Source organism: Bolinopsis microptera, chromosome 1 (genome assembly GCF_026151205.1).
Source record: "Bolinopsis microptera isolate Bmic1 chromosome 1, MBARI_Bmic_1.0, whole genome shotgun sequence".
Taxonomy (NCBI): Eukaryota; Metazoa; Ctenophora; class Tentaculata; order Lobata; family Bolinopsidae; genus Bolinopsis; species Bolinopsis microptera.
In genome coordinates, this window is record NC_087072.1 from 23,633,788 (window position 1) to 23,648,198 (window position 14,411).

A 14,411-nucleotide genomic window follows, 5' to 3' on the forward strand; every position below is an offset into this window, starting at 1 on the left:
TCATTTGATTAGATCTTTGGGACAGATTCCACATAACAGAGAAAACAACAGGTGTAACATAAGCAATACCTTCAGAAGACAGGTGTTGAGATGTCTCCGGATCACAGGTGTCTGGTAGCTGTACACTCTCTGTTTCTGCTGTCTTGTCTTCACCGCTGTTTGTTATCATCGTAGCGGACTTTCCATTGTCATACCTCAATAAATGTAATAGATTTGTAGTGTTGTAATTAGTTTAAAATGGATACATTATGTATTTATTTTGATAAATCTAAATTTGCATGTTTTAGATACATTTTGTGTGTTTAGATGGAGGTGGTGTTAGTGAGTCTGGGAGTAGAACTATCTTACTATATATAAAGCGAGACGATATACATGTATGTATATATCCGTGCCATTTTACTGACACCACGGCATCAACTTTAACGCAACTTTCCGCAAAAACCGTAAAAGATATACAACTGAAACTTTTTTAACTGGGTCAAATGCTTTAATGGCCTTCAAATCAGCATGAAAAAATAAAAAATTGGCCAAGGAATAATAATTTTAGTGCCCAAAATTTGGACTCCGAAGTGGTGTCAAAAACGCGAATTAAATAGGTAATAATTATTTTAGTCTCTCGAGTCTTGACACCACTTTAGGGTTAGACGGGTTCCTGCTAGTTACTTGTAATACGTATACCCCCAGAACTTGTACCACTTAACCATGCTTTTAGTATTTATACAATATGGACTACAACTTTTACCCAACAAAATGCCTCGTGATAATAATGTCGTATATTTTTAATTCTCTTTGCTGTATTGTATAATGTACTATTTGTAAAAGTTTCAAATCATGTCTAACACATCCTGAAGCATACCAACACTCAACACTATGTCCAATACATACGATACCAAGACCTGATGTATCTGACCTATCTGTAACCTCTTTACAGCAAACAAGAACATGGATACATCACCTTACCAGATTCTGATTTAGCAAAAATAATAATATATTAAAATTATTCAAACAATATACACATAATATAGCAATGACCCTATATAAAATCAACCCTTAAAGAATTCAAAAAATTCCCATAACAATCAAAAATTACCCTTGGCCTTGTGGCTCCAAGTTAAGATCTAGACTGTTTATATCAACAATTTTTTAGCAAAAATTTCTTTTGCCTTAGCTTTCCATTTGCTGATTCAAAATCGACAAATGTACCTTTAATATTGAATACTGCCATAATTTATATCAATACACTTCAACTTTTTCGGAAAATTTCTTTTTAAGTCTATGAGTCAGTTTAAGCAAATAAAAGGGAAGGTTACCTACAGTCGCGGCATGCGCGGCTCACTGTCGATGTTTGCTCTAACCAGAGCCCTCTCGCTTGCAGTACACAGTAGCGCGCGATCGCGCGTCAAATCAAATCAAATCAAAATATAATGACACAAACATCATCACACATCATCAAAAATATATTTACAAAAGTTTTAAAATTACCTAAAAACTATTGGCCTAAACAACCAAGTTAAAATAAATCTAATTTACATTTACCTGAGGACCCCAGGCTATTATGTTCATTAACATAATAAAGATTTGGCGGAATGACAGGCTGAGCGCGGCCCAGTAAATTTACATACTTTCCAATACTATATAAGTTGATAAAGCGTTTTTTAGCAACATGAGAATTACACATAAGATATTTATTGTCAATTGTGCTTCTCTTAATAAATAACATAATTTAATTCCTCAATCTTTCCTAATACTTAGTCCGAAACATACCAAAAATGACTATCATTTACAGATCCGTTTAAATTAGTTTCTTTTTTGAAAGTCACGCAGTACGTGTATACACATGCAATGGCTATGTGAATGTCTTCACATAGCCATGTGCCTACGCGTACTGCGTGACGCGCTTGTTTCACAAGTGACAAGTAGGCGGTCGCGCGCTACTGAAAGCGAGAGGGATCTGGTTAGAGCAATGAATGTCGATGGCGCATTACACGCGGTCATGGAAAATATTGGCCATTTCGCACATTTTAATTTTGTAACATGTAACGATTATCGTTGTATCACGTCGTGACCCCATGGTCGTTTCACTATAGTGAAACCCCTGTAGAGTTTCTACGATACAGGGGGAGCCGCGCACTCGTGCGCGGCGAGTCATACAACGTATGACAAGATTATCGCGCGTCAATCGCTTAACGGGTGATACTCGTAAAATATTTGTTCCTTCGACGAGTCCAACTCGGCGCCCGTCCTGGTACGGTAGGTTATAAACCTACAAGCAATAGCGCACGACCGCCGAAGGCAGCGCAGGAGGTCCGCTACATTATTTATGTTACTTGTTAAGGGGGGGGGGACAATGGATATTTTTTGTGAAACTTGATTTCGAGATAGCACTTGACCAACAAACTAGGACCAGTGACCGAACTTTTGAGGGGGTCCCGGACCCTAACCACCAAACGGTGCCCGCGGGGCAGCCACGCCCATATTTGGTCCAAATTAGGCCCAATTTAGCCAAATACCCTGAACATGCCCAAATCCAGATTTTATGTGCTCTACTTGTAGCTAGTGGTCTCCTGAACTCGTATATGAAATTTCATCAAGATTGGACAAAAAATGACTGAGTTATGGGCCAAAAACCATATGCCCACATTTGGGCATACGCACCAAATTTGGTAGATTTCGTCCCATAAATTGGGCAAATATCAATATTTTTGAATGAAACTTACTTTATAAGAAAGGTAAGCCTAAACTACATATTCTCTGTAAGTTATAGCTTTATATTTGTTTAAATGTGGATACTTAGGCGAAAAAACCACAAAAAATGTACTAAATTGCCCGTATCTTGGTTCGCGATATTCGCGGAATTGATCTCATTAAAATTGTAACAACTCAATCGGTTTTCAAAATTTTTGCATGAAATTTTCGGAATCGACTTGAAATCGCATTTCCATTTTATTTTGAGAACAGATTTTTGATTTAGGCCTCCAAAAAAATTTGGCGGCCAAATTCCAAAATTTTCCCGGAAAAATTCAGAATATGGGCATATGGTTTTTGGCCCATAACTCAGTCATCTTTAGTCCAATCTTGATGAAATTTCATACACGAGTTCAGGAGACCACTAACTACAAGTAGAGCACCTAAAATCTGAGTTTTGGGCATGTTCAGGGTATTTGGCTAAATTGGGCCTAATTTGGACCAAATATGGGCGTGGCTGCTCCGCGGGCACCGTTTGGCGGTTAGGGTCCGGGACCCCCTCAAAAGTTCGGTCACTGGTCCTAGTTTGTTGGTCAACTGCTATCTCGAAATCAAGTTTCACAAAAAAATATCCATTGTCCCCCCCCCCCCCTTAAACAAGCGCGTCACGCAGTACGCTTAGACTCATGGCTATACTAGGTGAAATGTGCTATATATACATCGTATTGTTATCGTACGATAATCTAAAACATCACAATAACCCTTGTAGCGCGATGTGTTACTGGACCGCGCCGCGCATCCAATAATGCTTCTCGCAACCGACCACCTTCGTTAAATCGGCGAAATAAGATGCACTACTGGGCCTCGCCGAGCTGCGAAGAATTGACATCGTCAATTAACAATAACTCCTTTTATTTAGTACAGGTAACGTGATAACATGTTATGAAACACGCTGCATGCACCATTACATATCATAAATCTCATTAAGTTAAACAATAGAATAGTTAAAATTGACACGCTTATTGGTTATGATATTGATCATAATCAATAATTTTGATTACCCACACAGAGAACAGTCGACTGTTGGAGGACTTCGCCGCTTCGACGCGCCGCGCTTGACATACGTTGCATGCCAATTTTCGCGCGCGAAGCGCGCGCCGCCGAAGGGATATTGGGATACGAAACATGTATCAACGCCGCGCAAATTAGCATTCTTGCTTCGATCATTGCTCTGCTTCGCAGAGCAACGATCTCGATGGATTGACATCGTCAATCAAAGTCGACTGATATGATGCACGCATTCCGATCTATTACATATCATCATCGAAACTACGAAAGTATATTCAATATTGTTTTCATAACTTTTGTTGCTGTGGTCGTATTTTATCCGGGAAAACACTAACAGTCCCATTGCATTTCATGAGCATATAGAATTCATTCCTGCAAAGTGCAACATGATTATCAAGCATTGCAAAGTTTCTTGTATCACGTCGCTATCACGTGACTATCACGTGACTGAAACAGTCAAATCGACAACAAAGTCAACAGGCTGAATCAGGAAACTTGGTTAACTGACGGTCCCAGACACACCAAACTGACACTCGGCCACAAGCACGCCAAAATCATCAAAAACCTCAACACTATACTCAGCAACAACAGACAAGATTACACTTACAGAACAGTAGTTCACCTCATCACGGGTCACTGCGGCTTAAACAAACACCTTCACACCATTTGCAAATCAAACACCAGTGCTTGTTTCCTCTCGACGGAGAGGAAACTTTCTCACACTTCCTTAGACAGTGTCCGGCTATTGCCCAAACTAGAGGTCAATATTTCCAGGACTACTACCTCTCTGTCAATGACATATTCGACAACCAACACATCACCACAATTGTCAATTTCGCAAACCGCACCAAACGCTTAATTGTGCCGGAAGAGCTGGATCAGACCGGGGTGACTTAAAGTATTATCTCATATGCTGTCTCGTCCCGTTTTACTTTTCCAAACCCAGCTGGCATTTAAGCGTATAATTTTGACTCATATCACTTCTTACACCATCCTCCACCATTCACTCTGATTTCACCGGCAACCTTCCCCAGGGTTGCCCCACCCGAGAGGTAGGCAGAGCATCTCAATGCTATCCTCTCGTGGGCTATCTTTGCCCAGCCTCTCTTTAAAAAAATTTTAAAAATCGGTCATCTTTATATCCAATACGATATAGTACAAAATAGCGCGCTTTTCTTATATATATATATATAATCCATGGCGAGTGAATTAGTGTGTAGTGAAACCGGCCGACCAGCGTAGTGTACTGATGTGTACATGAGTATAGTTTACTTTTGCTTACAATTTCTTGAATTACAGATACAAATTAAGTTCTACGGCAATTTAATTGAATTTCAAGGAATCATTATCAAGTATTTCCCGTATTTAATGCATAATTTATCAATATTTATTATGAAGTGAGCTTTGCTCTATCCAGAGCTCTCTCGCTTGCAGTAGCGCGCGACCGCCGAAGTACGCGTATACACATGGCTATGTGAAAAGTGAGCTGATTAGAGCTTATACTTAAAGTTATAGTGAATGGAAATCTAGCGACCGCCAAAACGAAACAGCGGGCGCAATTCTAGTTACAGTATGACTATGTGATCGATGTAATTAATCGAAACTTATTACAATTCTTAAGCCGTGAATGAATGGGAAATGTACATCGGAATTATGTCGAACATAAATAGTCTCGATCGTAAGGTAGCTACTCCTTCATGAATTAATCTAGTCTACAGATGTTTGAAACCGTTCCGATGTAGCGTGAACACCCTGTACATTGTGAAGTTTTGTACGTATAACTAACATTATAAACTATCATATCCAGGTACTTAGATCAAGATTCAAGATGCGAATAGATAAAATGGGGTACAATGGAGACTTGAAGTCGTCTATTCTCGATCAGCGTGCCTTATGGAATCTCTAAGACAAAGCCGAACCGCATGGAGAACAGCACTAGACACAAGAGAACGGTACATTTCAATAATTGTCTTTATTTGCTACAAGTTTTATTTCGCACGCGAAAAGGGGTTGCTAGTAGTAGTTGCAGCGTATGTCCAGTCTTTATGTTTAGTTTGTAATTATTATATAAGTTGCTGGGGTGGAATCGAAATCCCAAAACACAGGCTGAATAAAATTTGTGCAATTGCAAAACGATGTATGAGACTGCTATTTGGTAACATCCCCGATTTTGATCATAATTCATAAAGAATACTACTTTAACTTAACAATAACATGTGCACGTTGTTCGTTCGAGAACTTATAATAAACATATTATGGCTAGCATTAGCAAGAAATACTGTCTTGAACACACTAAACCGCTGTTCACTGAGCTGAAAATTATGAATCCGGAGAATCTGCACATGTATCATACATTTATGGAACTATTCAAAATCCTTAAATTTGATGTCCCTCAGTCCATTAAAGATAGCTTTTCAAGTTCTGCCCTAAAAATGAAAAACTTCGTTTGATCCCATTACTGAGATTAGATATCTCCCAACAGAACTTTCTGTACACCTCTACCAAAATTTGGAATGATCTCATCCCTAATAGCAATGTATAGTATAAGTATAACTATTACTATCAGTAAGGCTCTTTAAACATGCTATTGTCAAAGCCTACTTTGAGAATGACTCAAATCCGTTTGTCACCAAAAAGTACCTTTAACTTACCCAAAAACATAGTTTTCGGGTATTCTACTTGTAGCTGCTGGCCTCTTGAGCGCATAATTTAATATAGCAGGTTATTCCTTCATGAATTAATCTAGTCTACAGATGTTTGTAAACCCCCCTCCCCCCCCCTCCGTTATCAGTTTTACAAATAGCTATTCTGGTTTTCAGATTTTTTTAAATATGCGTAATTTGTCGCATATAACTGAAAAATCGAGATTTTTCGCGGCAAACGTCAAAAATCGCGGTATGTCCCGGAGAATTGGAAAAATCGCGATTCCGCAATCCGCACGTGCCGCAATTTCCTTTTGCCCTTGACTCACAATGACAATATTTTTACCGGTGATCGCAATCGTACCTTGGCTAAGCCCTATATTTTTCGGCTACGATCACTTGTACTCTGAGATTTTATTTTTAGTCCAACCGGGACTTTATTTTGTTTTATTTTTTTTATTTTTATTTTATTTGTTGTAGTTTATATACAATTGTTTTACTGGCATTTACTAATTGCACGACTAATTTGTTTTTTGTTATTGTTATGATCCTCCTTTTAGCTGATTATGATTGTAGTTTAGTCGTTAAGATGATGTTCTGTTCAATATCGTATATTAGTATAATTATTCGCTTTAATTTTTATCTCATTCATCTTTACTAGCCGCATCGAACATCTACAAATCCTTCCGGGTACTAGTAGTACAGCAGTAGCGAAGTTTCCGAGGAGTTAGTGCCACTCTTTTATTAGACATTTCAAAATTTGTTCGGTTGCTCGGTCTCTACTGCGATATTCTCTTTTTGATCCTTGAACCATGCAATCGACCCTACGATTCCAGCACATACTACTTATCGTAGTATTCACTACTACTTTGATTGTGGTGCTTTTATCTTCTTTCCTTGAAAATAAAGACCAAACCTTAAAACCAGCATCTACCATCGAAAGATATTCTCAAAAAAGTGAAAGTTCTCACTTTGGTAGGGAGGCTAAAAAAACTGACTATTCTTCTGGACAGATAAAATATCGCATTCAGTTCACATACGAAGGAAAATGTGTAGGTATATCAGAAAATAACACCCTAGTTGTATCTTACTGCAATCCTAATGTTAAACAAGCTTATGTCTATGATTCTACCGGCATATTCACGTTTGAAGAGACTGATCTTTGTGTTGGACTTAAGTTTGCGACAGATTTAGGACTAGTTCATTGTGAGCAGGCAATAAAGTTAGATTTATGGAATGGGAGTTTAACTCAAAGCGTAAAAAAAAGTGTCCTCTGTGTATCACCATTACACGATAATAAACCCACTTCAGAGCCAGAACTGGGCGATACTATTGCTCTTACATCATGTGATGAAAAAGCTTCTGCTGTACAATTGTTAGAAGAGCGATCATTTCTTAAAGATAGGGCAGCACTTTTGTTGCCGTACACTTCAAACAGTAAATGTGATTTTCCAGCCTGTGGGACTAACCATCATGCACCAAAACCTAAACATCTATCACCACTGAAGACAGAGAGATGTAACGAAATCTCAGACTGCGTAACAGTCGTGGTAAAGACTGCCAGGAGGCCTTTATTGGCAATAAGGTTGGCTAAATCGATACAAACAACCTTAAACCGGAACTTATACATGATTGTTATCGACGATGGACCTGATTTGCATCCTCCTGAAATCATGGACGAAATCGGTCATTTTCCGAACATGACATACATCATAGGTGATAGAGAGGACCTGGGTATCAGTGAGGGCCGGAACATAGGGGTGAGAATGGTCAAAACTAAATATTTCATAAATTTAGATGATGACTATGTTGTGTCTGAGCACACGGACATGCCCAAGATGTTAGAAATGTTGGATACAACGGACCTTTCCCTGGTTGGAGGAAAATGTAAAAGGAATTTCGCTGGATTCATGGAATTTCGCAATGATAAGGAAACTGGCAAATCAGCCCTGATGTACTATCCTGGTTCTTGTACGGTTAAGAGCGAGGAGTTGTCATCCTATCCCGGTTGTTACCGATGTGATCTAACAGCTAACGGCTTCATGGCAAGAACACGGGACATTTTAGATGTGGGCGGCTGGAGCAAAGAGGTAAAGATAGGAGAACACAAGGATATTTTCTTGAGGCTTAAAGCTGCAAGAAAAAAAGTCGTGTTTTGTGAAAACTGTATAATTCAAAACGTGCACTCGGACAAGGGAGTTGAGCTAAATGATGAAATTGAAAATTCGTTCAACAAAAAAGCTTACAGAAAGCTGCGATACAGGAGAAAACAGCAAATGGGTCATATATTTCTCAACCATTGGAATGTTGATAAGTTAATTGAAATAGAAAACAAAACAAATCCTCGTACATGGGATTGAAGATTTCGAGAAATGTTTGTTTGTTTGTTTGGGGACTGGTTTATTAGCCAGTCAATGTTTACGAATATAATAAATTTATTACATATTTATAAATGTATAACATTTTAAGTATTTTGCATACGTAGTAAACTAGCTTGGAAATCCACACTTTCTCTCAAGGTATATTTTTTAGTTTATTCCCACGTGTAATTTGCATGGAATTGATTGATTTAAAAGATTTCAATAAAAAATATGGTGAATATTTTGAATAAAATGTCAACACATTTGGTGAAAATTTTAGTTGGAATTATGAGAATGTCAGGCGTGGAGTGATAAAAATGATAAATTCTTCTATTTTTTGTTTGGTTTGGTAATTGGTTCAGTTATAAAACGTGACAGATAAAAATATATAATGGGTAGGAAAATGGTGAAGCTGTGCAAGACGCAAGTGATGAGGTGTAATTGTGGTGGCGCTAAAGTAGAGAAATGCATAAGATGAAGTGGTTCGGAGAGTAGGAGTTGTGTAAGGTAAATGTAGAATGTAGATAAAGAGCAGGAGTTCTGTAAGGTAAATGTAGAATGTAGATAAAGAGCAGGAGTTGTGTAAGGTAAATGTAGAATGTAGATAAAGAGCAGGAGTTCTGTAAGGTAAATGTAGAATGTAGATAAAGAGCAGGAGTTGTGTAAGGTAAATGTAGAATGTAGATAAAGAGCAGGAGTTCTGTAAGGTAAATGTAGAATGTAGATAAAGAGCAGGAGTTCTGTAAGGTAAATGTAGAATGTAGATAAAGAGCAGGAGTTGTGTAAGGTAAATGTAGAATGTAGATAAAGAGCAGGAGTTCTGTAAGGTAAATGTAGAATGTAGATAAAGAGCAGGAGTTCTGTAAGGTAAATGTAGAATGTAGATAAAGAGCAGGAGTTGTGTAAGGTAAATGTAGAATGTAGATAAAGAGCAGGAGTTCTGTAAGGTAAATGTAGAATGTAGATAAAGAGCAGGAGTTGTGTAAGGTAAATGTAGAATGTAGATAAAGGAGAGCAGGAGTTGTGTAAGGTAAATGTAGAATGTATATAAAGAGCAGGAGTTCTGTAAGGTAAATGTAGAATGTAGATAAAGGAGAGCAGGAGTTGTGTAAGGTAAATGTAGAATGTAGATAAAGAGCAGGAGTTGTGTAAGGTAAATGTAGAATGTAGATAAAGAGTAGGAGTTCTGTAAGGTAAATGTAGAATGTAGATGAAGAGCAGGAGTTCTGTAAGGTAAATGTAGAATGTAGATAAAGAGCAGGAGTTCTGTAAGGTAAATGTAGAATGTAGATAAAGAGCAGGAGTTCTGTAAGGTAAATGTAGAATGTAGATAAAGAGTAGGAGTTCTGTAAGGTAAATGTAGAATGTAGATGAAGAGCAGGAGTTCTGTAAGGTAAATGTAGAATGTAGATAAAGAGTAGGAGTTCTGTAAGGTAAATGTAGAATGTAGATGAAGAGCAGGAGTTCTGTAAGGTAAATGTAGAATGTAGATAAAGAGCAGGAGTTCTGTAAGGTAAATGTAGAATGTAGATAAAGAGCAGGAGTTCTGTAAGGTAAATGTAGAATGTAGATAAAGAGCAGGAGTTCTGTAAGGTAAATGTAGAATGTAGATGAAGAGCAGGAGTTCTGTAAGGTAAATGTAGAATGTAGATAAAGAGCAGGAGTTGTGTAAGGTAAATGTAGAATGTAGATAAAGAGCAGGAGTTGTGTAAGGTAAATGTAGAATGTAGATAAAGAGCAGGAGTTCTGTAAGGTAAATGTAGAATGTAGATAAAGAGCAGGAGTTCTGTAAGGTAAATGTAGAATGTAGATAAAGAGTAGGAGCTCTGTAAGGTAAATGTAGAATGTAGATAAAGAGCAGGAGTTCTGTAAGGTAAATGTAGAATGTAGATAAAGAGCAGGAGTTCTGTAAGGTAAATGTAGAATGTAGATAAAGAGCAGGAGTTCTGTAAGGTAAATGTAGATAAAGGGTCACACCATGGATAACGATTATCTACCTTATCATTATCTTCTTGATTATTGGTTGGTCAACCAAACAACTATAATTATTAATTAGATACCTCATAATTAACTACCTCATAATTGGGGTATCCCCATGCGACACGTTGTTTAGTAACAAACAGTGGCAATGTTTTAATGACTCCAACTCTGTTTTAATACTTTCAACACTACCATATAACAAATAATTTGAGTAGATGGTATTCAACATGGCCGATGGATTACTGATGACGACTGCTTAAAGACAGACAAAACTATAGTATTAAAGGCTGCGAAGAGTGTGACGAATTGGAATGTATTTATTGTTTTTCTGAATCTGGTGTAGTATCATTGCTTCATTGGCTTTATTGAAATGATGAATGGCCCAAACATCCAACTCTGTATGATGAGTTTATTACTAACATCCGACCACTTTTTATTCGTCATACTTTCAATATATGGGGTATTATTTTCTCTGAAAATGGTGTTAGTACCTGTTCGATCAATTAAATTGACGATTACCTTAATATTTCGGTTTCAGCTTAACCCCTACGTCATGAGTTGAACCGAAGGATCAAAATATTTGTTGCTTGTTACTCGTATAAACTGTAAAACATCAATTAACTTACTATTAAAATAAACAAATATGCACCACCTCTCTCTTCTGCTGAACAGGTACTTACTATTAAAGAAAACAAATGTGCATCACCTCTCTCTTCTGCTGAACAGGTACTTACTCTTAAAGAAAACAAATGTGCATCACCTCTCTCTTCTGCTGAACAGGTACTTGCTATTAAAGTAAACAAATGTGCATCACCTCTCTCTTCTGCTGAACAGGTACTTACTATTAAAGTAAACAAATGTGCATCACCTCTCTCTTCTGCTGAACAGGTACTTGCTATTAAAGTAAACAAATGTGCATCACCTTTCCATTCCAAGGTGGAACCTTGGAATGGAGCCACGCCAAGTGCAGCACCAGACGATGACAAAACTCATGAGATGTTTGGGTTCCAGGATCTTGCGAGTGACAACTATCAGGTCATCAGACAGAAGGCAAGACCAGGTTGGTGTCGTTTTGTCTGGGGCATTTTCATCCTCATCCTTTTGATTTTCACAGGATTCATGGTCTACCAACTTTTAGCAGACTATTTTCAGTACAAATCTTTCGTAGAGTCCCACATTTCATGGGAGACAAATTTAACATTACCAGCCATAACAATCTGCAACACCAATCCCGCTTAACTACACAAGACTTAGAGAGGGATTGACGAATGGGAATGTTTCCAGACTGCTGCGGGAATTTGAAGGTTTGATGGACGAACAGGTACTTACTATTAAAGTAATCAAATGTACCTCATCTCCCACCACAATCCACATCTATTAACTACCTGATAATTGGTCCCAGTTTAAAGTTCCCATGCGAACTATAATTAGATAGTGATACCTCATAATTAACTACCTCATAATTGGGGTATCCCCATTCCCCATGCGACACGTTGTTTAGTAACTCAAAGTGGCAATGTTTTAATGACTCCAACTCTGTTTTAATGAGTTAAGTACTAATATCCGACCACTTTGTATTCGTCATACTTTTCATATAGGGGTATTGTAGTTACCAGTGACCGCCACTTGGATTAGCCCTATATTTGGTCGGCAAATGTCACTTATACTTTGATATTTCATTTTCAGTCCAACCGCGATTCAATTTTTTCATTTTATTTTTTGTAGCTTCTATACCATAGACGATTATTTTATTGGCATTTACTAATTGCACGACTTTTGTTTTTTGTTATTGTTACGATCCTCCTTTTTGCTGATTATGATTGTAGTTTAGTAGTTTAGATGATGTTCTTTTAATATCGTACAGTAAAACCCCGATTTACCGCGGAGTTTGGGGAAAGGAAACATCTGCGGTAAATCCGGGTTCGCGGTAAATCCGGGTTTTACTGTATATAATTGTAATTATTAGATTAAATTTTTATTTCATTCATCTTTACTAGCCGCATCGAATATCCACAATTCCTTCCTGGTGCTAGTAGTACAGCAGTAGCGAGGTTTTTGATCCTTGGACCATGCAATCAACCCTACGACTCCTGCACATAATACTCATCGTAGTATTTACTACTACTTTAATTGTGGTGCTTTTATCTTCGTTCCTTGGAAGTAATGACCAAACCTTAAAACCAGAATTTACTATCGAAAGATATTCTCAAAAAAGTGAAAGCGCTCACTCTGGTAGGAAGCCTAATAAAACTGACTATTCTTCTGGACAGATAAAATATCGCATTCAGTTCACATACGAAGGAAAATGTGTAGGTGTGTCAGAAAATAACACCCTAGTTGTATCTTACTGCAATCCTAATGTTAAACAAGCCTATGTCTATGATTCTAACGGCATATTCACGTTTGAAGAGACTGATCTTTGTGTTGGACTTAAGTTTTCGACAGATTTAGGACTAGTTCATTGTGAGCAGGCCATAAAGTTAGATCTATGGAATGGGAGTTTAATTCACAGCGTAAACAATAGTGTCCTCTGTGTATCACCATTACACGATAATAAACCCACTTCACAGCCAGAATTGGGCGATACTATTGCTCTTACATCATGTGATAAAAAAGCTTCTGCTGTACAATTGTTAGAAGAACGATCATTTCTTAAAGATAGGGCAGCACTTTTGTTGCCGTACACTTCAAACAGTAAATGTGATTTTCCAGCCTGTGGGACTAACCATCGTGCGCCAAAACCTAAACATCTATCACCACTGAAGACAGAGAGATGTAACGAAATCTCAGACTGCGTAACAGTCGTGGTAAAGACTGCCAGGAGGCCTTTATTGGCAATAAGGTTGGCTAAATCGATACAAACAACCTTAAACCGGAACTTATCCATGATTGTTATCGACGATGGACCTGATTTGCATCCTCCTGAAATCATGGACCAAATCGGTCATATTCCGAACATGACATACATCATAGGCGATAGAGAGGACCTGGGTATCAGTGAGGGCCGGAACATAGGGGTGAGAATGGTCAAAACTAAATATTTCATAAATTTAGATGATGACTATGTTGTGTCTAAACACACGGACATGCCCAAGATGTTAGAAATGTTGGATACAACGGACGTTTCCCTGGTTGGAGGAAAATGTAGAAGGAATTTCGCTGGATTCATGGAATTTCGCAATGATGAGAAAACTGGCAAATCAGCCCTGATGTACTATCCTGGTTCTTGTACGGTTAAGAGCGAGGAGTTGTCATCCTATCCCGGTTGTTACCGATGTGATCTGACTGCTAACGGCTTCATGGCAAGAACACGGGACATTTTAGATGTGGGCGGCTGGAGCAAAGAGGTAAAGATAGGAGAACACAAGGATATTTTCTTGAGGCTTAAAGCTGCAAGAAAAAAGGTCGCGTATTGTAAAAACTTTAGAATTCAAAACGTGCACTCTGACAAGGGAGTTGATCTGAATGATGAAATTGAAAATTCTTACGACAAAAAAGCTTACAGAAAGCTGCGATACAGGAGAAAACAGCAAATGGGTCATATGTTCCTCAACCATTGGAATGTTGATAAGTTAATTGAAATAGAAAACAAAAAAAATCCTCTTACATGGGATTGAAGATTTCGAGAAATGTTTGTTTGTTTGTTTGGGGACTGGTTTATTAGCCAGTCAATGTT

General features: G+C 37.9%; 1 protein-coding gene across 1 annotated transcript; it reads left to right on the forward strand.

The window, feature by feature from the left end:
- Positions 1 to 8,023: 8,023 nt before the first annotated feature.
- Positions 8,024 to 8,755, forward strand: LOC134825956 (beta-1,4 N-acetylgalactosaminyltransferase 1-like). The gene has a single exon (XM_063838167.1). It carries the CDS (start codon positions 8,024 to 8,026, stop codon positions 8,753 to 8,755), a length of 732 nt encoding a protein of 243 aa, XP_063694237.1.
- The last annotated feature ends 5,656 nt before the right edge of the window (positions 8,756 to 14,411 follow it).

Bases quoted from the DNA above. Each gene is read 5' to 3' on its own strand.
- LOC134825956 (XM_063838167.1), top strand. From the start codon at position 8,024: ATGATTGTTATCGACGATGGACCTGATTTGCATCCTCCTGAAATCATG.